At 41.0% G+C, this 24,656-nt stretch overlaps 1 protein-coding gene across 3 annotated transcripts in view; it reads left to right on the top strand.

Annotated features, from left to right (window-relative positions):
* USP25 (ubiquitin specific peptidase 25) overlaps nt 1–24,656 on the top strand; it is a 113,371-nt gene that overhangs the window by 43,226 nt on the left and 45,489 nt on the right. For all 3 annotated transcript variants that reach the window (XM_015414283.1, XM_015414284.1, XM_015414282.1), the window contains exons 9-16: nt 6,303–6,376; nt 8,958–9,106; nt 12,355–12,482; nt 15,637–15,732; nt 16,323–16,484; nt 20,493–20,698; nt 21,246–21,316; nt 23,392–23,620. In XM_015414283.1, coding sequence (XP_015269769.1) covers nt 6,303–6,376; nt 8,958–9,106; nt 12,355–12,482; nt 15,637–15,732; nt 16,323–16,484; nt 20,493–20,698; nt 21,246–21,316; nt 23,392–23,620 — 1,115 coding nt within the window. The remainder of the gene's footprint in view (nt 1–6,302; nt 6,377–8,957; nt 9,107–12,354; nt 12,483–15,636; nt 15,733–16,322; nt 16,485–20,492; nt 20,699–21,245; nt 21,317–23,391; nt 23,621–24,656) is intronic.

The following is a 24,656-nucleotide window of genomic DNA, read 5'->3' as shown; positions in this document are numbered from 1 at the left end:
TGGAAGGGGCCACACAGGCCATCTAGTCCAACCTCCTGCTCAATGCAGAATCAGCCTAGAGCATCCCTGACAAGTGTTTGTTTAGATGCTGCTTAAAGACTACCAGTGAGGGGGAGCTCGCCACCTCCCTAGGCAGCTGATTCCACTGTTGCACAACTCTTACTGTAAGAAAGTTTTTCCTAATATCCAGCCGGTACCTTTCCACCCTTAATTGAAACTCATTTTTGCAAGCCGTATTCTCTGCTGCCAACAGGAACAGCTCCGTGCCCTCCTCTAAGTGACAGCCCTTCAAATACTTAGAGCAATCATGTCCCCCCTCCACCTCCTCTCCTCCAGACTAAACATTCCCAAGTCTCTCAGCCTTTCCTCATAGGGCTTGGTCTCCAGGCCCCTGTCATGCTCGTCACTCGTCTCTGCACACACTTCATTCTCTCCACATTCTTTTTGAAGTAAGGCCTCCAGAACGGCGCATAATTCTCCAGGTGCGGCCTGACCAATGCAGTGTACAGCGGGACTATGACATCTTGTGATTTGGATGTTATACCTCTGATGATAAACCCCAAGATTGCATTAGCCTTTTTTGTTATCGCATCATACTGACTGCTCATATTTAACTTTTGGTCTTGTTCACACACACTGCTACTCAAAAGTGTATCCCCCATCCAGTATGCGTGTTCCTCATTTTTGTTATCCAGATGTAGAACTCGGCACTTATTTTGTTAAATTGCATCTTGTTTACATCCTCCCACTTTTCCAGTGTGTTCAAATCTTGTTGAATTCTGTCTCTGACTTCTGGTGTGTTTGCTACGCCTCCCAAATTGGTGTCATCTGTAAATTTAATGAGTAGCCCCTCCACACCCTCATCCAGATCATTTATAAAAATATTGAAAAGTATTGGGCTCGAAACCAAGCCCTGTGGCACCCCGTTGGACACTTCCCTCCATTCAGATGAAATGTTGTTGACAACTACTCTCTGTGTGCAGTTCTCCAACCAGTTCCCTATCCACCTAACAATCCTACAGTCCAGTCCACAATCCTTTAATTTACCCATCAGAACATCATGGGGAATCCTGTCAAAAGCTCCCTTTTTTGAAAATTGGAATAACATCTGCCCTCCTCCAGTCTTGTGGCATGTCTCCTGTCCTCCAAGAGGTCTAGAAGATGATGGACAAAGGCTCTGCAAGCTCTGTAGAAAATTCTTTGAACACTCTTGGGTGCATACCATCTGGCCCAGGGGATTTGTACTCATTCAGTGCAACCAGGTGTTTCTCAACTACTTTGCTGTCTGTGTCAACCAGCAGCCCAGATGCTGTGACTTGCCTCCTACCATCTCTGGATGAGCCTGTTCTCTTCTTCAGGGGAAAAACTGAGGCAAAATAGGCATTGAGCCTATCTGCTTTCTCTCTGTGTTCTGACAGAGTTGCTCCATTTTCACCCAACAGTGGGCCTATCACCTCTTTTTTTTTGTGTTTGTGCCTCACATATCTGAAGAAAAGTTTCTTGTTGTAGCAAGCCTCCCTGGCCAACTTTAACTCACTGTGAACTTTGGCCTCTCTGATGGCTGACCTACAGTGCCTAGCAACCCACAGAAACTCTCCTTTAGAGGTATGTCCTTGCCTCCATTTCTTGAACATTTCCTTTTTCTCCCTTAGCATATCACACAGTTCTCTGTTCATCCGCATTAGCTTCTTGGATCCCTGACATGTTTCCTTCTTACTGGAATAGCAAGGGCTTGAGCTTGTAAGAGCTCTTGTTTTAGGAGAGCCCACCCTTCACTTGCTCCTTTCCCTTCCAGCAGTTTTGCCCATGGAATGATTCTCATCATACCTCTGAGTTTATTAAAGTCTGCCTTACTGAAATCTAACTCACACATGTGGTTATGAACTTCCTTGGTCACCCGCAGCAAAAGGAATTTTAGTAGGACATGGTCATTTCCCCCTAAGGTCCCCACCACCTTCACCCCATCTACCATCTCTTGCCTGTTGGTCAATTTTAACTCAAGTATGGGTGAGCCCCTCTTAACTTCCTCCACCATTTGATGAAAGAAGTTGTCGTCCAGACAGGTCAGAAAGTTGCGTAACTGTGGAAACTTTGCAGAGTTTGTCTCCCAGCACACATCAGGGAAGTTAAAGTTACCCATAACTACCAGGTCATGTTGTTTTGATACCCTGTCAACCTGTTCAAGGAGAACATAAGAACATAAGAGAAGCCAATGTTGGATCAGGCCAATGGCCCATCTATTCCAACACTCTGTCACACAGTGGCCAAAAATACCAGGTGCCATCAGGAGGTCCACCAGTGGGGCCAGGACACTAGATGGACCTCTGCTCCATAAGTTTATCCAGTTCCCTCTTGAAGCTGTCCATGCTTGTAGCCGCCATCACCTCCTGTGGCAGTGAATTCCACATGTTAATCACTCTTTGGGTGAAGAAGTACTTCCTTTTATCTGTTCTAACCCGATCGCTCAGCAATTTCATGGAGTGCCCACGAGTTCTTGTATTGTGAGAAAGGGAGAAAAGTACTTCTTTCTTGACCTGCTCTATCCCATGCATAATCTTATAAACCTCAATCATGTCACCCCTCAGCCGTCGTTTCTCCGAGCTAAAGAGCCCCAAGCGCTTTAACCTTTCCTCATAGGTAAAGTATTCCAACCCTTTTATCATTCTAGTTGCCCTTTTCTGCACTTTTTCCAATGCTATAATATCCTTTTTGAGGTGTGGTGACCAGAACTGTACACAGTACTCCAAATGAGGACGTACCATCGATTTATACAGGGGCATTATGATACTGGCTGATGTTTTCAATTCACTTCCTAATAATCCTCAGCATAGCGTTGGCCTTTTTTATTGCAGTCACACACTGTCTTGACATTTTCATTGAGTTATCTACTACGACTCCAAGATCTCTCTCTTGGTCGTCTCTGCCAGTTCAGATCCCATCAACGTGTATTTATAGTTAGGATTTTTTGCTCCAGTGTGCATCACCTTGCACTTGGCCACATTGAACCCCATTTGCCACGTTGACGCCCACTCGCCCATCCTCGACAGATCCCTTTGGAGTGCCTCACAATCCTCCCTGGTTGTCACCACCCTGAACAACTTCGTGTCATCTGCAAATTTAGCCACTTCACTGCTTACTCCCAACTCCAAATCATTAATAAACAAGTTAAAAAGCATCGGACCGAGGACTGATCCCTGCGGTACCCCACTGCTTACCACCCTCCACTGAGAGAACTGCCCATTTATACTCACTCTCTGTTTCCTATTAATCAGCCAGTTTTTGATCCACAAAAGGACTTGTCCTTTTATCCCGTGATTATTGAGCTTACTCAGGAGCCTTTGATAAGGAACTTTATCAAAAGCTTTCTGTAAGTCTAGGTAAACAACATCTATTGGGTCTCCCTTGTCCACATGTTTGTTTACTTTCTCAAAGAACACTAACAGGTTAGTGAGACAAGATCTTCCCTTACAGAACCCATGCTGAGTCTTCCTCAGTAGTTTTTGTTCATCTATGTGCCTATTAATTCTTTCCTTAATAATAGTTTCCACCAACTTACCCGGTAACGAAGTGAGACTGACTGGCCTGTAATTTCCTGGATCTCCTCTGGGAGTGACGTTAGCTACCTTCCAGTCCTCAGGAATGGAGGCATATTTTAATGAAAGATTACATATTTTTGTCAGCATACACCTCCTTGTCCTGGTCAGGAGTTCTTTAGCAGACTCCAACCACAATACCGTTTATCCTTCCTTCCGTTATCACCCAGATACTTTCCACTGGGCTGTCACCCTCCTCCTGCAGTATTTTGTGACAAACCAACCCTCTCTTCACATACAGCGCTACTCTGCCTCCTCTTCAACCCTTCTGGTTTTTCTTGAACAACTTGTATCCATCTACTACTACATTCTAGTCATGTGAATCAACCCACCAAGTCTCTGTAACACCTACTAAATCATATTCCTCTGTCTGCATTAAAAGCTCAAACTCTTTCTTCTTATTACCCAAGCTTTGAGCATCTTCCAGCCCTGCAACTTTGGCTCCATTAGACCTGGCCCTCCCAGGTGGGCCTCTGTTGTTTGCTCTCCTTAATTTATATCCCTGTGTTGGTCATCTCCTTCCCCTTGTGGTGTCAATTTAAAGTCCTATTGATGAATCTCTCCACGTGTCTGCCAAACACATTCTTCCCCGAACTTGATGGTTAAGTCCATCGTGTGCTAGTAAGTTGTCATCCAGAAAACCTAGCCCATGGTCCCAGAATCCAAATCACTCCTGTCGACACCACCAACGCAACCAGTGGTTCACCTCCATTATCGTATGCTCCCATCGTATTTCTCTAAGAGAACACCACCTGTGCTTCCATCCCCTTCATCTTCCTCCCAAGAGCTTCATAGTCAGCCTTAATGTCTTTGATGTTGTTCACAGCCATGTTTTTAATTTCCACGTGGACCATCACAAATGGGTAATACTCTGTAGGGTTGATGAGTTTAGGGATCCTCTCTGTAATATATTTAGTTTTCTTCCCTGGCAAGCAACACACCTCTTGGGCCAGGAGTCAGGACTGGACACATAATGTTCCATACCCCTCAGCAGGGAGTCACCTATCACAAACACCTTCCTTTTTCTTCCAGTGCCATTTCTTTGTATCTCCCTGTCCTTCTCCCTCTGTCTCCCTTCTTTTTGTTATACTTCCATTGGCAGTGTTTCCATCTCTGCCTCCAAGGCAAGGGCCTGAAATTGATTCCTCAGTTCTAGTGGCATGGAGTGCCGTCTCACTCAACACCTTTGGGGTCCTGCTGTAGAGTTCTGAAGACTCTTGTTAGGGCAGTCAGTCACATTGTTGTCACTTTGACTGGTCTCACCTTCCCTATACAGGACATCAAGGCTTCTGTTAATGAATTCTTCCCCTTCCTTGATCTCGTGGAGAGTAGTAATCCTTCCCTCCAGGCTTTGAACCTTCTCCTCTAAGAGTCCTATCAACTTACACTTCTGACAAGTGTAGTCTGTCTCGTTCTCAGGGAGGAAGACAAACATAGCACACTCCCCACAGGTGACTGGAAATGGTCCATGAGCATTCATAATCACTTCCCCAATTCGATTCTTTCACCTAGAAATACTTTGGTGTGCTGATGTACCCTGAAACTTAGAGAACTGACCAAATGGCTACCTGAGCCAAAAGGGGAAATAAGCAGAACAATGTACAATTTTCTTTTTTTTTTAAGTACCCGAAGGTACACATTTTCTTAACTTCTTATGGGGTCCCCGGGCCCGATCCCCAGGCTAAGAGCCACAGGGCAAGAGTGACAGGGTGCATACTTGTCCAATTGTTTGGAATACTTTTCATTTTATTTAGTCTGAGGATATGGACAGGATTCTTGGAAGTTTGAGGCCTACTACCTGCTTGTATGACCCTTGCCCTTCCTGGTTACTTAAATCTTCAGGGAGGGGCCTGGCTCGCTGTGTGGGTTTGATAGATAGTTAGTGCTTCCATAAGATACAGGGTGATGACCCCATCCTTGAAACAGGCTGTGATGTGTGTGCATTTCTGAAGAAAACTATTCTCACCCCAGGAGATCTCAATAATTATAGTAATTATCAGCCAGTCTCAAATGTTCCGTTCTTGAGCAAGGGTGGTGGTGGCTGGACAAGTCCAAGCTTTCCTAGATGAGGCAAATTGTTTAGATCCCTTCCAGTTTGGGTTTAGGCCTGATTATGAGACTGAAACTGCTTTGGTTACCCTGGTGAATGACTTGCATTGGGAGATAGACAGAAGGAGTGAGACTCTGATTCTCCTGGACCCCTCAGCGGCTTTTGATACCATTGATGGTGACATCCTTCTGAGCCACCTATCTGGACTGGGATTAGGAGACACCGTTCTGTGGTGGTTCCAGTCCTACTTGGATGGTAGTTTACAGAAGGTTTTTCTGGGACTGCTGCTCATCTACTTGGTCTTAGGCCTGCAGGGTCCCGCAGGGTTCCATCTTGTCCCCTGAGCTCTTTCACATCTATGTGAAACCGCTGGGTGAAGGCATCCAGAGATTTCACCTGGGTTGTCCCCAGTATGTGGATGACATGCAACTCGATCTCATGCTTCCAGCTGGTGTTAGGGAGGCTGGAGAAATGTAGCCTCCAATTCTGAGATCTTTTAGAATTTGCTTGAAGAAAAGCATAAAGTGCATGATCTGCAGGGTTTGAATTAATTTCAGTTCAAACATTTAAGACCAAAGACATTGGGAATTTTTTATAAGTAATTCTTGATGTTTTAACCATTTTTGCTTTTCAGCTTTATATTTTTATTGTATTTTTAGGGATGGAGAAAAGCCAAAGAACCCGATGGTAGAACTGTTTTATGGGCGGTTTCTAGCAGTTGGTGTTCTTGAAGGTATTGTTCCTGAATGGTAGCATTCTTGTAATGAAGTTGTCTTTAATCAGCATTTTAATGATAAACAGAGATGTATTTGTATGTAGTTTATACAAGAAAGGGTTTTTTTTGGCATTGAATGGAAAAAACTAAGAACATTTTTTAAATATTCCGGGTCTGCAAGTTCAAAAGCTGCATTGGGTTGGATCCTATGGTTCTCCTCCAGCAAATCTTTCTCTACTGAAAGACTTCTTTCAATGGAGAATGACTTTTTTGTCATAGGAAGCCTTTTTTTGTTGAAGAAAGTCTTTCTCTATTGGAGGAAGACTTGAAGTCATAGGATCCAACTTAATGGAAGGGAGTTATTAGATCCAGGCCATTTTTTAATCAGAGCATACTGTTCACTCTAAAGTAAACTACCATCATATTTTAAAGTATTTTGTAACATTTCCAAACAAACAATTTAAAATATTGTACTATTATTACAGGCGTTATAGGTTTGTGTTATTACTGGTTTCAGCAGCAAGCAGCTGAACTATGGACAAGTTATGCACTGTATTCTTGGTGTTTGGGGGGGCAACAGTGGGAGGGCTTCTAGTGTCCTGGCCCCACTGGTGGACCTCGTAATTGCACCTGGTATTTTTGACCACTGTGTGACAGAGTGTTGAACTGGGTGGGCCATTGGCCTGATTGAACATTATTTATTTATTTATTTATTTATTTATTTATTTGGCTTCTATACTGCTCCTTCCCGCAGGCTCGGAGCGGTTTATATTTGATTAATTACATCCTATCTTGGGCCACATTGGCTTCTCTTATGTTCTTATGTTAACTTACCTACGTGCATTGTGTACACAGATTTGCCTTTCCTATTAAGACTCTTATTTGCAATGAGTACATGAAGCTGACATGCATAGTCAGACCTTTGATCTATTCAGTAAACTATTAGCCATTCTAGCAGCCAGTCAAAATTGGAGATTGATGGGCAGATGTATTCTTAACTGTGGAATGCTGAGAGTAACTAACTGAGACCCTGCCATTACGCTCCATCCATCTTCTCCAGCATGGAGGCAACCTTACAGCAGCTCCTTTTTTGAAGGGGGCAATTGGCTGTGTAGAATTAACTCCCCTGTCCCCAGTGCAGAGAAATGCATTTCAATCTACCGTTCCAAATTACATTACATTCTACTATTCATAATGTTACATTACAATCTACTACTCTAATCTGTTATTCCAAATAAGAAATAAAATAAAATAAAGAGGATGTATGGCCCTTCTGGAGGATTGGTGAGAATACAAATGTAAGGGCTGAATGAGGTTAGCATGTGTAGTGAGATAAAAAACCAATATCCCTGTTAAGTCCTGGGGATGACATTTTTTTTAGTGTTGTAATAACTTGCAACTCAGCAAGTCCCCTTTCTAGTCTGTTCCTGAAGTTCCTTTGCAATAAAACAGCTACTTTGAGGTCACCCACTGAATGTCCTGGAAGGTTGTTCTCCTACAGGTTTCTCAGTCTTGTGATTCTTGATGTCCATTTATACTTTGACATAGGGTTTGACTTGCTTGCCCGATGTAGAGAACCACACTGTTGGCATTTAATGGCATGTACAGTGTTAGAAGATGAGCATGTGAATAAGTCTGAGATGGTATAGATGATGTTGTTAGGTCCAGTGATTGTGTTGTCTGGGTGTATGTGGCAGCAAAGTTGGCATCTGAGTTTATAGGAAGCTCTGGTACCAGTGTCCAGCTCAGAGAAGCTTATACCTTGAATAAAACTTTGTTGATCTTAAAGGTGCCAAATTTTGTTCTGCTGCTTCAGACCAACACAGCTACCTACCTGAATCTTTCTGAATACTGTTATTGTTACAGTATTCCTTTATATTGCTGAACTTAATTATTGTTTTCTCTACACCTTCAGAAAGATTGTTGTTAGTCTGTCTTTAAAAATTTACTTGGCTTTGCTTACTAAATCTATAGAAAGGGATGATATGTAGAAATTTATTTGACTTCTTGTCGTCACAACAATTTTGTGGTTTCTTATGTACCATCACCAGTGTAAATAGGAGTCAGAAAACTAAATAGCAAACCTACCAAAATGTCCTGATCTTAAAAAACGGATAACAGGAAACAATGTGAACAGTAAGATGTGTCTGAAGAAGAAAGAGGCAATTGCCGTTCTAAACATACATGATTGTGCAGTTACTTGCATCCTGACCACGACACCTTAGGTTTCTTGAGCAGTAATCCCATTGCTGTATGGTAGACTGAAGAAAAGATCTTTCAAAAGCTTGTAAGATTGTATTGTGGGGGGTTGTATTCAGTTGAAGAAAAAAGTTAATTCCAGAGGTATGTAAACATCTGGGTGTGTCTAATATAGATATCTGGATCCTAGCTAATGTTCGTTGAAACCATCATCCCTGGTTCACCATAGCATTTTTGTAATGTTGACCAAGTAAATTTAACTTGTTGTTGACCAAGTAAATTTAATTTGTTCCAAGTTTGGATTTGGTATAGAAACTGGTACATAATCAAATGTTTTATAGTTCATACATGATCCTAAATGTTTTCTATTGCTATGTTAATACCTCCTTCTTCTGATAAGGGAAGAAATTTGAAAATACAGAGATGTTTGGCCAGTACCCGCTTCAGGTTAATGGCTTCAAAGACCTGCATGAGTGCTTAGAAGCTGCAATGGTTGAAGGAGAAATTGAATCCTTACATTCAGAAAATTCTGGGAAGTCTGGCCAAGAGGTGAGTGGTATGATTAGACTTCTGGAATCATCTAGCCATTTCTATGATGTTGACTACATTTAAAATATAGATGACAGATAAAAAATATTTTGACAGGTTGCTTATTTTGCCTCTGGCATACAAAATATTTTAATGGGTCATTTATTTTGCCTCTGGAAACCCACAATTAGAGATGAAGGCCAAATCTCTTCCTATTGTTGCCTCTCGCTCAGCTCTTATACTGAGATGCAATTAGGCAGTAACCACCTGGCAACTTTGTGAGTGATCGCTTTTATTTGACTGAAATATAGTGTTGTTTTCAACAGTTTAACAATTTAGTTAAATGAGAAAATGTCATTTCCCCATCAGATATTAGATCTTAAATCAGTGGATTCTAACAACAGCAGTTCTAACAACAGCAGCAGTTCCACTTTGGTATACTGGTTAAGAGTGTGGACTCTAAACTGGAGTAACTGGATTTGATTCCCCACTCCTCCACATGCAGCTGATGGTGTGATCTTGAGTCAGTCACAAGTTCTTTCAGAGCTGTTCTCTCAGGAGCAGTTCTTCCAGAGCTCTCTCAGCTCCACCTACCTCACAGGGTATCTGCTGTGGGGAGGGTAAGGGTAAGGAGATTGTGAGCTGCTCTGAGAATCTGTTCTTCGTCTTCTGATTCTGATTACTTCTATACACTTCTCAGTTCACAAAATGTATTCCCCCTCTCCGTTCCTATTTTTGGACAGTTAAGTAGGGCTGAGAGATGCTTGTGCTAGTCAATTGAAACTCCACGAGTAAAGGCATAGTTATGTCATTTTGTGCCAGTTATATCTGCTGTTGTATACATAGTACAGTAGCTTGCTTTTCACCTTATTGTTTATTTACGTTATTTATAATCCCGTCTTTCTTATTGAGAAGTTGGATTGCACAGTGTAAGTCAATGTAATCAGTAGGATGGATGTCCAATAGGATTAGAATGCAGAAATTAAAAACAAATAAAAATTTGAAACAAAATCTGAAACAAAGCATAAGTATTAACATGATGTATTAAAGAATGCAGAAATTGCATAGTAGTATACTACACACAGAAACAGTACGTACCACAGTATCTGTCTCTTTGTTAAAGCATTCTTTGTGAATTCTGTTATAATAAAGTCTTATTGCCTTTGTAAAAAATGCCCTCTGGAATAGTGCAGTTTTGTATAGCTTGTGGCATGCCAGGAGAATCAGAGCCTCCCTGAGGTGTTCAGGTAGGGTTATTCCTTACTGTGGGAGGCAAAACAGAGAATGCACAGCTACAGGCAGTTGTTGGTCTTGCCCATTTGCAGATAAGTGAGCATGCTTGAGAGGCAGTCCTGCAGATATGAGGGTCCAACCCCTTGAAGGGCTTTGTTTGTGAAACCAATAATTATGTGATCGCAAATATCTTGAATTCAACCCAGTACTTGATGGGCAGCTAATGGAGGGATTTCAGAAGGGGCTAATATGGATGCTTCGCCGAGTGCCTGATAACTGAGATGCAGCATTCTGCACCAAATGGAGTCTCTGAGTTGACTTACTATCTCTCAATCAGGAAGTGTTTTTTAACTGAATTCTACATAATTAATACAGGCTGCCCTACTACCTATGTATTATGAGAATTAATCATGTTAAATTAGTGTTGCTAAGTGGAACACTTCAGTTCTCAAAAAGTCATTTTTATTTCATATGAGAGAATAGGTCTGAACTTGCTTTATTGAGCAAATTCAGAATGTTCAAACTTTTGATTGGATCCAGCAAAGTGCAAACAGAAACATAAATGACTTAGTGCTGTTTTGCTTATACAAGATCTTATGCAACCCCTTACACTTTCCTCCCTATATTAGAGTGCCCAGAAATTGGCTGCAGAAGAACTGGTGCAAACAGAAATACACTTAGAGATGCAGTAGGTTTTACTTAGTGCAAGTTGGATACCAAGGTCTCTTCATTGCATTTCTGCTTGTGCAAGAACTAACACAAGAGTAAACGTTTTGCTGGATCCAGCCCAGGGATTTGCAAGTGGTGCCATTTGTCATCTGTATACGTGGAAAAAATGATGTGTTGTTCAGTAATACAAGTACATTTCAGTTTTCATTTAGTTACTCCGTACGTTAATGCTTTGCCCCTATACACTTATTCAGACATTGCAATATCTGTAACTTCTAAAACTTTTTAATTTCAGTTGTCAGATGCTTTTGATACAATGAAACCAAAATGTGGTAGCGTAAAATGATATTAATAAGTGTTTTTACTTTTAATAATAAAAACTAAACCTCTTTGGGACACTTTTCCCACTCAAATTTTATACTGAGAGAAGATACACAGCTCAGCATTTTAAATTACATTCCATACTGGAATAGAAGCTAGTTTCTTGGGTATGTGTAGAATTTCCAAAATTATTGGGCGTTCTTTGTAGATAATGTCGTTCTTTCATTTTTTTTGTCCTGATCTTCTCTAAGGTTCTAGGATAACATCTTTGCCAAAGAGTGCAATTACTCAATGCAATTACTGAATCCAAAGTTCAGCCTAGTGAGTTGGAATAAAGAGAGCAGATCTGTTCATTTTCTAGAAAATAAGACACTGCAAAATTGAAATTGTATGCATCTGACACATTTTGATTATTATATGCCAAGGTCAGTAATTTAGATTAAATATGTGAATAAAGCAAAGAAAAAATGTGGAATGCTTTTCCAAATTTTAATGTAGAAACAGTTTGCAGTTAACATTTTAATCAACTTTATTTGCATCAGTTGACACAATCAGTGGTTAGTACATAATTCAAAGCAAGTTAAGTAGATGTAGAACACATTGCTGTGAAATTATCAGTGCACATAAGACACATCCGATTCAAAACAAAGAATACATTTTGAGTTAATATTAATGAACTTAATGATGTTGTAATGTTAGCACCATCAATGTGGATGTGAAATAATTTGTAAAAATACTGTGACTGAGATTTGAAATAAGTAGACCTTTTCAGAAGAGAGCCTAAGTACAGTGGTGGTTATATCAGGTGGTGATTTAAAGGTCATGCAATATGCTAGTTGCACAAGCCTTAATGGAACCAAACTTGTATGGCTTCAGATTCTCCAGATCTACATGAATGTTTTGACATTTTTGTTCAATATGGTTAACAATGAACTTCTTGACAGTTACTGAGAATTGAACAACTTTCTAAAGTATTTGTTTTTTCAATCAAAAGAATAGATTCGTGACTGCAAAGCAGTTATTGCCTTTCTGTTTTGTTTTCTTAGCACTGGTTTACTGAGCTTCCTCCAGTCTTAACATTTGAGCTTTCAAGATTCGAATTCAATCAAGCTTTGGGAAGGCCAGAGAAAATACACAACAAGTTAGAATTCCCTCCAATTTTATATCTGGACAGGTATACCTTAATGTGACTTATCTCTGATGTAGATCAACTATTCAATCCCTAAATAGGTATCCAACATGTTCAGGTTTAATTTTGAAACTCAGAGGACAGCATTTCACACTTAACAGTGCACAGGTGAAATTCACTTTGTAAAGTCACTGCATGAAGACTTAGCCAACTCAAAACAACAAAGTCTCAAGCTGCATCAGGGCTTTTGGTAGTCTGAAGGTATTATCTTCTTTCAGAAATGCTTTCAACTTCTGATCTTCTAGATACATTGCAAAACTTTCTCCCATGCGGAATGTCTGCTAATCCAATAGGAATTAATATAATTAGGGATTTTAAAAAATAGTTTTATGAGTATTTCTCCAATTTTAAGGCTTCCTCATGTCACCCAGAATAAACAACAAAGCTCTGGGTAGTGGAGTTTATGTAACTTGGGCTTGTTTATTGAGTATATCATACACAATATCATATCAACAGAACATTTATTAAAATGTACTTCTTGAATCAATTTGGTAGAAATTATTATATTGTCTTGTTCTCCTGAGTAGAATCCTCCAGTATATATAATTCTATTTTGGTCATGGACTCCCCTGAACATTCCAACACACTCCAAAATCAGTTCGCTCTCTGATCTGTCATTCATAGGGTCTCCCTATCCACTGGCTGCTTTGCCTGAGTCCTGCCTCCAACATTCTAAACAGTTTGCTGTTCCTCTCCCCCCCACAGCCAGTCAGAACACAGAGGTCATTTGCATATGTGGCCTGATTCGCCTTTACCTCGGAACACAGAGGTCGTTTGCATATGCGGCCTCACTGGCCTTTCCCTCTAACATTCTAAACAGTTTGCTGTTGATGTTCTGAGGTAAAATAAATTTCCCCTTAGTGTCTGTTGGGGGAAACCATGGTTGGAAATCTCCAGGTGAGGGCTAAAGATCACTCAGAATTACAACTGCTTTCCAGATGGCGGAGATCAGTTCCCCTGGAGAAAATGGTGGACTCTGTGTCCTTATATGCTGCTGAGGTGGCCCCTGTATGACAGCCAATGTGACATAGCAGTCAGGGCTCAGCTATTAAAACTGATGTCCAGATGACCCAGATCAGTTCTCTTGGAGACAATGGCTGCTTTGGGCAGTAGATTCTATGGCATTATACCCTGCTGAGGTCCCTCCCCACCTAAATCCTGCCCTTCCCAGGCTCTACCCCTCAAATCTACAGGTATTTCCCAACCCAGAGTTGGCAACCATTTAATCAGCTATGGAACTACTTTCCAGACCCTTGGAACCCAGAAAACATGGCACAGGAGGAGGTGCTTTTCTGCCTTAGCTGCCACTGCATAATACCCCCCTCCCCCTCAAAAATAATTCAGAGGTGGAGAGAACCATATCTGTTACCATGTGGCTGTCCTCCCATTCTACCCACTTGGGGCAGCAAAATGACTTGAGACAGCCCTGCCTTATAGCTAAGCAGTAGGAAAGAAACATGGCTTGCCTCCCTCCATTTTCCGCTTCCCTCTGGCGCCCCACCAGCCACAGTCGGGACACTCATCTGGAGCTTCCTTCTAAATCTCATTGTATTTCTTCCCACAACGGGCATTACTCCTAGTGTTATATAAATGTCTTGCACCATGTGCTTTATTTTTAACTAGGAAAAAGGCACGTTGTGGAAATTAATACAACGATCTCTAGAAAGAGGCTCTGGGCGGGTGTCCCGGCCTTGGACACTAAGTGGCGACCTCATCAGTGTATTATGACACTGTGTCCACCATTTTCTCCAGAGGAACTGATCTCTGCTACCTAAAGAACCGTTGTAATTCTGAGTGATCTCCAGCCCTCACCTGGAGATTGGTAATGATGGTTCCCCACAAGGGAATGGTTGGTTTGGAGGGTGGAGTCTATGGCTTTGTACCTGTTCGAGGTCCCACGCCACCTGAAACCTCACCCTCTCTGGGCTCCATCCCTCACATCTCCAGGAATTTCCCACGTGGAGTTGGCAACCCTATCTTCTTCCCAGCCAGTCATCAACCTACCTTTATTTCCCCCTCACTCTTCAGCTTTCCACCCCTCACACACCTGCAGCCTCTCCCGTGCTCTGAAGCCCTAACTGCTACGTCACATTGGCTGTCATACGGGGCCACCTCAGCAGCATATAAGGCTACAGAGCCCACCATTTTCTCCAGGGGAACTGATCTCTGCCATCTGGAAAGCAGTTGTAATTCTGAGTGATCTCCGGCCCTCACCTGGAGATTGGATACATTTTACCTCAGAACAGCAAACTGTTTAGAATGTTAGAGGCAAAAGCCAATTAAGTCGCATATGCAAACGACCTCTGTGTTCCGAGGCAAAGGCCAATGAGGCTGCATATGCAAATAACCTCTGTGTTCTGACTGGCTATGGGGGGGAGAGGAACAGCAAACTGTTTAGAATGTTGGAGGTGAGACTCAAGCAATGCAATCAGTGGATAGGGACAGATTTTGATTGACACACCAGGGCGCCAACCAATTCTGGAGCGTATGGAATGTTCTAGAGAAGTGCCACCACCATTTGGCTTTTATATATAAGGGAGATGGTACCAGTAGTAGTATTTCTGTTTTTTGGCATCCACAAATATGTTTGTGCCTACCTTTCTGCTGACAGGATATTGGCAATAGTATAACTTTAATTCATCCCGTCTGCACCATGGATTCCAATTGCATTTCTGACACTGTTTATTTTATTGTTTGACTAGAGGATGTGTGAGTGTAAAACATAAATTTAAAGTTTAACCTGATGTTTGTAAATGTCAGTACAAGCAATGAGTTGTGCTAAGGCAGAGGGGAAGGGAGTAGAAATACAATCACCAGGCATAGTTCTTCAGCCACCACCACTGCCCCTTTTGAGTGTCCTAAATTGATCTCTGGTGATACTTTTCTGACCAAAATGTATTATTAACTGAGCCATAAAACAGGAGCACTTGCCTATAACTGTTCTATAGAATGTATTTATTATTGGACAACAGAAAATATTTTTTCCCATCTTGCATCCAAAGATTTTAATGGGTTTTTCATTTTTACCAGGCAGTTAAAATGTTTGTATTATTTAGGCAGAAAATAGATCTGAATCTACAATAATAACTTAAATAAAGCATAGAAGAATAAATAAATTCTCTACATTTTGTTTTGACAGATACATGCACAAAAACAGAGAAATGACACGAATAAAGCGGGATGAAATCAAGAGACTTAAAGAATACCTCACAGTATTACAGCAGAGACTAGAAAGGTAGTAGTTTTCCCCCTGAAAATAAATGCAAGTCATGAGAAGTTTCATTTATACAAATCGTAATCTCTTGCCACACACGCACACGTATAAACAAAGAAAGAAAAAGTGAGAATCTTCCAAAGAAGGATGTTAAGACCAGTGTTCCCTCTAAGCTGAGTTAGTGTGAGCTGGCTCACAGTTTTTTGCCTCTGGCTCACACATTTTTGTCTTAGCTCAGGAAGGAGGGCTCCAGAGCAAACTAATTTATGCAGCAGCCAAATGGCTCGTTCACAACTTTAATGCCAGTAGCTCACAAAGTAGAATTTTTGCTCACAAGACTCCACAGCTTAGAGGGAGCATTGGTTAAGACCTTATTTAAATTATTCATAGCAATATGGAAACTATTCCTTAAAACATCCTTCTAGATGGAAAAGACTACATGGCTCGTTGAACCAAACTGCTAGGATAGCAAGTGAAGGGTAAACCTCACTATTTGGACACAACAGAGTTAGAACTGCTCCAAGAGTATAATTGATGTATTTATTTTGATAAAAGTGTGCTTTAGAAATATTTTTTTTTTGAAGTAATGAGGGTATTTCTTGTTCTTGCAGATATTTAAGCTATGGTTCCGGTCCTAAACGGTTTCCCTTGGTAGATGTCCTACAGTATGCACTGGAGTTTGCATCGAGTAAGCCAGTCTGCACATCTCCTATTGAGGATCTTAATACTAGTGCTCTCTCTAGTGGTGTTTTGTCAACACAGACAATACCAAGGTAACGACACAACCAGTGTGTTACTTATTTCTCATTGTAATTAGCTGGACTTAGCAAGAAAATATTTACTGATCCTTTTAAAAAAGCTTATTCAGTCTTGTATTGGGGGGGAGGTCTATATGTGACCTTAACTCTGCTGCTGTCAAACTCATATGATGTTTCCATAATCTCACTGCAGATTTAATTCTATACATTTATGGAGGGTATGTGTATGTATACTATTTTTTAAGTTTGTCTTTTTCTTTCTTAAGTACCAACCTTAAAAAAAATACAGGTGCATTTATTGAATGTTCCAAACAGAGTTCACAAGAGAAAATGGGGGATTACACAATAGATGAGACATCCAGTTTCTACACAGACTGTCATAAAGATATAAATTATGTTGAGCCTCCCATATAAAATCAGAGAAGATAGTATGATAGATAAATAATGCAGAAGGGTTTTCATCATCCATTTGTGTGTGGCTATAGGTAGGTCATTTTAAGTTGCCAGATGTCAAATGATGTGGCATATGCCATTTAACATTCAGGTAGGACTGTAATGATGCAGTCTGTGTGGCATTGCTTTTAAAGACTTAGAATCTGCAATTTATTCTGGAGAGGGCATCTTAGGTTGGATACAGACAGCTTTTTTCATTCAGTCTCACCCAACACCCCACCTGAGTTCCAATATGGCTTTTACACAGCCAGGTCTCAGGATCTCTGGCATAGGCTTTTTTGGTGGCCAGTGAGATCCCCTTCCTTTGTCATCAGTGTAAATGTTGTTTGACTCCAATCTATTGTTTATTATTGGGAATAAGTTTCAGAGACATGTACTGAAAACTGTGCTGATTCTCTATTATTTTTCATACATAAAATGCTTTTGACTCTTTAAAGCTTCTAAGTGATTTACAAAAACACTTCCATATAGTAAAGTGATTGTTTGGGCCTTGTTTTGAAGCCACATATAACTTGATACAAAATATGTTTACACTTTAAGTAGACAGTTAATAAAATTATTTAAGGTTACTTCACCAAAGAAAGTATTCCCTATTTTGGTATTTCAATATGGTATAAATAGCATGTTATAAAAGTACTGAAATCTGGATTCAAGTTTGTAGTTTATTTTTTCGTTTGACTTGGATCCACCGTTGAAATGCTTCTGCATCTTGGGGAATCACATTTTTAGGTGAGGAAGGCGATGGAAGATCAAATTGGATGCCTAAAGATGTTAATAGTTGGTATCCACTAGAGACGTCGTTGGCTTGCAATCTTTGTCCTTGATGAATTACTAAAAGTTCTGTGGGAGATGTCCAACGGAAACAAATCTTGTTATTGATTAATTTCTGGGTAATTATTTTTAGGTTCCGTCTGTGTTGAAGAGTTTCAGAAGAGAGGTCTAAGAGAGTGATTATTTTCGAATTTTGATAGGGTAGGCTGCCTTCTAGCCTGGATTTTTAAAGTATGGCGTTCCTAGTATGGCTGTCTGGGAGGGTACCCACAATGTCCCGAGGGTACTTTTCCGTTCTTTTAGTGATAGGGCTGAGGCAATACACAATGTCTATAAAGGGAGCTACGTTTTCTTCCAATTCTAGAATTTTTGCTAACCAATTAGCCAAAAAAATCTTAAATTCAGACTCACTCTCTGATTTCTCCGGTAGGCCTCTAAATTTCAAATTTTGTTCTTTTAATTTGTTTTCAAGCGCCATGATTTTAGTCTGTGCCCAGTCCTCTGATTTTTGAAGATCTTGAATTTCTTGTTGTGCTGTTATGGCTCCCTCCAGGGCCGTTTCCGCTGCTTGCAAGACTTTGGAAAGGGTTTCGGTTATAGACTGGAGTTCTTCAGTTAAAGGTTTAATGGCCTGATGAACTTGCTCTGCAATGTTTTCTTCTAACTTTTGTATGGTGGTGAAAAAGTCGTACCGAGAAAGAACAGTTCCGTCATCTTTTAGAGTGCTGGCGTCCACCATTTTAGGTGCTTGTGTTGAAACGCGGCCTTTTGTAGAGCTCTCGTCTTCTTTGGCAAAGAATTTTGTCATCTATATTGGAGCCGTGGATATTTTTTTCGCTCGTGTGTTAGTGTTTCCCCCCATGATATTTGCAGGTAAAATAGTCATCGTAGAAGGAAGTTAAAATGCCTTAGAGTGGGTAGGGTGGAGGAGACGAGCCGTTATGCGTCCGCCATTGAAGCTCGCGTAGCCACACACCCCCATAGCTAAACAAACCGTGAGGCTCATGATGTGGTATAACGCTAGAGACACCAAACTCACAGGGAAACTCTGGCTGACTCGCCTCTACCTGTCCTCCAAGTTGGTGAGGGCTGGATTTATGGAGTCCAAGTTACGGCCCTCTGAAGAAGGTGCCTCCATTGTTTCCAATGGAGAGGGAAAAAACTACAAAAAAGGGGGCAATAGAAGCCCAGCAGAACAGAATTAAAGTCCCTAAGAATCTCTGCAGTAGAAACTAAAGGTGGGGGGCATTTTTGCAAGCCCAACAGAACCAATGCCATTATGGCAGTGCAAACCTAACAGGACTAAGGTCAAACCAGTGAATCTCTATAGTAGAACCTGGGGGGGGGGGCAGCATTTTTGCAATGCTAGCATAAACAGTGCAATGTACTAGTGCCCAGCAGAACCCAGTGCCATTGTGGCAATGCCAGCTCAACAGGACTGATGTCTAGCACAGAATCACAATCCAAGCAAGGAAGATACTGCAAGCCCAGCAGAAGCAGTACAATGTTCTAGTGCCCAGCAGAACCCAATACCAATGTGGCAATGCCAGCTCAATCACAATCCAAGCAAGGAAGGGTATTTTTGCAAGCCCAGCAGAACAGTACAATGTACAGAGTGCCCAGCAGTACCAGTGCAATCACAGAGTGCACAGCAGAACCCAATGGCACTGGCATTGCAAGCTTAAAAGGACTGATTTCTGAGCACAGAGCCACAAATCCAAGCAGAGAGGGTCGGATTTTGCAGGCTCTGTGCAAGATAGTGGGAAATGAACACAAAAGAATGCAGTCGGGGGGCAGTTTGGTGTAGTGGTTAGGAGCGTGGACTCTTGGTTTGATTTTCCCCTCCTCCACATGTAGCTGCTGGTGTGACCTTGGGTCAGTCATAAGTTCTTTCAGAGCTGTTCTCTCAAGGGCAGTTCTCTCAGCGCTCTCTCGGCCCCACCTACCTCACAGGGTGTCTGTTGGGGGGAGGGGAAGGGAAAGGAATTGTAAGCCTCTCTGAGACTCCTCTTCCATCTCCATCTCTGTAAAAAAGCAAGTATCTCACATCAGGTAACACTGAACAGATTTACCTTTTGTTTTTCATTTTCATTAATTTTAAGCTTATTGGGCAACAGACTTATTTCATGCCTATTAAGCTTCTTCTTCCAGTTTACCCTGTTTTCTCTCCCTCATTCTGTAGGAAAGTTAGGATCCACTTTTGATCTTGACTCTTACGTATAGCTAGTTGCTATTTTTAATCTGTGTGTTAATACGCTGAGTTATATATGTTTGTTTTATTGAGTTAAAGTCCAGCCCTCTTTTTGTAAACAGAGAGTGCCTCTGCTTACATGACCTAGGGGCTGTCCTTTTCTCCAACTACAGCCCTCCAACTACAGCCCACAAGGGGACTCAGGGGGTTGAAACAGGAAAGGGGAAATCTCTTTGACACAAAATTCATTGCAGCTCTGTGTAGGTAAGTTAAGAGGTGGAATATGAATTTTCTAAAGAAATAGCTAAACCTGACTAACTAGAAAAATTTAGAAAAATCAAAGGCAGAAGGTGACATATTTGAATGGTAACAAGTAAGATAGTAGTATCAAGAAAGGCCGTCTGGAGTACCTTTTAACATACAAAGCTCTTGTAATTATGGTTTCATTTTTATGGTATAGATATTGGAGTTATAATAACTTAATGTAATACGTTATGACTGTTTTGTTAAAAATGATGTTTAAAACAATAAAAAAATTAAATAAAAAAACATACAAAGCCGGTTTAGTTTGCTTAATGTTAAGTATGTCTTATTTTTTACAAATGTAGCACAACAGAACAACAGGGGCCTTCTGCAGATACACAAAGCACATCTCCTGCACAACGATCTGTAATACACAAGCCATTCACACAATCCCGAATACCTCCTGATCTACCAATGCATCCAGCACCAAGACATATAACAGAAGAAGAACTTTCAGTGCTAGAAGGTTGTTTACACCGTTGGAGGACAGAAGTAGAAAATGACACTAGAGGTACTAGCAAAGCACGTTTGTTTAATTAGACAAGAGTTACCGCACTTGGAACACAGAAAAGGCTTGGGCTGTCTATATTGTACTGACTTTGGAGAACAGTCTTGCTAGAGCCAACACACTCTAAAGGCAGGTTGTAAGTGGGAAAGACAGATTTTGACTGATTAGCAAGTTCAGCCAATGTTTGGGGGCTGTGGCTGAGGTGATAACTTCAGTAATTTGCTACTTTTAAAAAACCTGGTATTATGCATAGACTACTGAAGATAGCAGTGTCTCACCTTTAAAAGGTGGAAATTTGCAGGTCACCAATTTTTGTGCTCTACCTATGTGCAGCTGCTGTTCTGTACTATTGGAATGGGAAGGAAATAGGTGAATGGTTTCATGAGCTTGTGATAATTGTATGCCTGTTATATTTGTATGGCAGTTGAGTGGCAGAAGGTGATATTCATGTTGCAGCATTTAAATTATCTAGTAGTAGAAATAGAAATGAACATTTGAAAGCTACATCATGTTTGTTGTAGGAAATGACTTTGTTTTCTCATCATGGCAGATTTGCAAGAAAGCATATCTCGAATACAACGGACAATTGAACTAATGTACTCTGACAAATCAATGGTGCAGGTATGTACTGTTACCATATGCAAGATCCATTTTACTAGTGCAGTTAACACATACCAACAATTCATGGTGAATCATTTTTGGAACCAGCTGGTGGAGTAGCCTCAATTCATGCTCCCTTTACATACAGTTGAATAATTAAGGACTTTTCCCTTTGTAGGAAGGCGTTATGAATTGGTTGCATATGAACTATGAAATATGACTTGTTCTCCTACCTGCACATCTGTATTTAAATCAGAATCTTTGTTTCAGAGAATCTAACAAATTATAGTTTGTGACTTGGACATAATTGCAAATGATGGTTATCCATGAAAGTAGAGGTCTTCTGTTATCAAACCACACACAGAGGGAGAAAGAAAGAATTATTGATTGATTGATTGATTTGTTTGTTAGATTTTTATCCCATCCTCCCAGTCTAGGCCAGCTCAGGGCAACTTACAGACAAGCTAAAATTCCTACAATACAATAACATAAAAGCACGTCCATTAATATAATACAATGTTAAAACCCAGACATAATACAGTGCTTGCAAACATTCCTCATTTTATGGTCAACTCCTTGGTCTTCTTCAGCTGTCTCGGGTGGTTGGCTCAGCCAGTATTTAAGGGTCCAGCGGGTCGGGGTTCCTCCAACATAGATGTCAATTGTTGGTGGTAGAGGTAGTAGTGGTGGCGGCTCCAAAAGCCTGGTGGAAGGGCCCTGGTCTCTTCTGGGAGCTCATTCCACCATAGTGGAGCCGCCACCGAAAAAGCCCTGGCCCTAATTATCACCAGTCTGGCCTCCTTAAAGTGGAAGAGCCAGCCGATTCTGGGTCCCAGATCGCAGCGTCCTCTGGGGTACATATGGGGAAAGGCAGTCCCTCAGGTATGCAGGTCCTTGGCCATAAAGGGCTTTAAAGGTAAGAACCAGCACCTTGAAGCGAACCCGGTATGCTATAGGCAGCCAGTGCAATGTCTTTAGCACAGGTCGGATGTGCTCCCGAATCAGTTCCCATCAGCAACCTGGTCGCGGCGCCGCGTTTTGCACCAGCTGCAGCTTCCGGATCTGCGACAAGGGCAGCCCCATGTAGAGGGCATTACAGTAATCCAATCTCGAGGTGACCATCACATGGATCACTGTTGCCAGGTCATTGCGTTCGAGGAAGGGAACCAAGTGCCTAATCAGCTGAAGATGGTAAAAGGCTGACTTAGCGTGGTCTGTCATCATACATGAGCCATTTAATTCTGTAAGAAGCCATAAAATATATGCAGTGGTGCTGAATCTTGCAAGCTTTTGTTTTATCAACTTTTGCATACCTTTACATACAATTAAGTGCCATCCCCACAGTTTGTTGAGTCTTTGTTCACAGGAGATTATTTATGCAAATTTGATTAGTTGCCACTGAAGGTTCTACACATGGCATTGAATACCCAAGGCTGAAACTTGTTCCTGTGCTCTTGGTTTTATGTTTTCCATCAGTAGAACTGCCTGCTCCAACCTTGTTTTACATAGCTGTCCTATTGTCAAGAGTTAGTCATAATTTCCAGTTCCTTTCATGTTCTGTAATTCTCAATTTCCCCCTTTTCCCCTTTGTAACTGATTATTTTGCTTCCAGTGGGCATAGTAGCAGTCAGAATTCAACCCACCCCCCCAATTTGCAATCTATGCTTCTGTGCATTTGCCTACACACATCAGTAGTTTTTAAAGTTTATGTTTCAGTTAAGTCTTAAATTTTTGTAACAAGCTCACTTAAAGAACTTTTTCGTCTAGAAACATTTAACCTATTATTTGCAGACTTAAGTGAGAAACTTTGAAATTATGATTGATTGAATATGTCAGAGGACTGTGCTAAACTTTGATAAACTCATTGTGGCATCATGGATCCAAAATAACTCATTAATCTGACGGCTTTTATTGACCAGTTAAAGCTAGGACAATTTTCTTTAAGAAACCGATATGAAGCAGCAAGCCTGACGAGCATTACTGTGAGGTTTTTAGTGTGCCTCAGTTCACCTTCTTTCCTATCTCGGTATTATACCGTGTCCTTTGTTAATTATAACAATTTACTTATCATAATCCTTTGGTTTGAATTGGTTTAGGTTCCTTATCGGTTGCATGCTGTATTAGTACATGAAGGCCAGGCAAATGCAGGCCACTACTGGGCATATATTTACGATCGTTGCCAAAGGAGATGGATGAAGTATAATGATATTTCTGTGACAAAGTCAACATGGGAAGAGCTGGAGCGAGACTCTTTTGGTGGCTACCGGAATGCGAGTGCTTATTGTTTAATGTATGTCAATGATAAGGAACCATTTTTAATACAAGGTAATACTGTGCTGATGTGTGTGAATATATAATAGATGCTGTTGTTCCCTCCACGTGACTAACTTTGTTAAAGAAGTTGTATATCTGAAAGACTAAATAATTTTTGGTATGTAGAGATCTGTGAGAGCCACAGGGCACGACTGCTCTGCCATTTAGGTTTAATTGCATCATTATTTTTCTGGGTGCATTGTATTTTGCTTCCTGAGTTCCTATATAGTTCTGTGTAAGTCAGATACCTGCAGGAGGGCTAGATTGATATAGTCTTATATCAAAAAAGATGAAGACAGTTCCATCCATTTAAAATGTTGCAATGCATAAAAACTGTAACTTCCTTAGAAACTCTGAAAGGAATTTGTACCTGGGTTTGTGCCTTCTTTTGTTAAGTACATTCTACAGTTAAGCCAATACTTAAATCTTACACAGCCTGACTGATGCTTAAATTCCCTGCATGCCATGCTTGCATTCAGTGGGATTTAATTTTGAGCAAACCTGCAAAAGATAGAGCTGCTAGTTTTGATCTCTGGCATAGCTGTATCAGCTTCCAGGTTACAAGGCTTATTGCCTTGTGTACTAAGTGGCACAATGCAGGACTACATGGCTAGTGGTCAATGTATGATTTCTAACTCTGTGACCTATAACTCTCTGATCACAGCCCAACAGTCAAACACATCTCAGGAAGCCGGTTTGTGGGAAAGCTGCTGGGAGGACAAGGATGAGTAAAAAGCAGGGGCTAGAAAGGTGAAGACTGCCTCTCCCCTGCAAGTTCATTCCTCATCTTCCCCCCCTCCCCTTTTTTTTTCCCTTTTGTTTGTTGGCAGCAACCATGGGATTGCTGCTTATCATGTAATTCTGCTCACAGACACTTAGCAAATTACATGATAACTGATTGTATCAAATGCAAGAAATAGCTTCTGTGATGAAACATGTTAATTCATCCAGATTTTTGTTAAAAAATCAAAATTAGTTGGGTTCTAATTTGTTAAGAGATGTTGACCAGTTTGCCATGTTGATCTAGGTATTTGGTTTTAAATAGTGT

The sequence above is a fragment of the Gekko japonicus genome, unplaced genomic scaffold (assembly GCF_001447785.1).
Source record: "Gekko japonicus isolate JY-2015 unplaced genomic scaffold, Gekko_japonicus_V1.1 scaffold72, whole genome shotgun sequence".
NCBI lineage: Eukaryota > Metazoa > Chordata > Lepidosauria > Squamata > Gekkonidae > Gekko > Gekko japonicus.
This window is presented reverse-complemented; position numbering and strand designations above follow the sequence as displayed.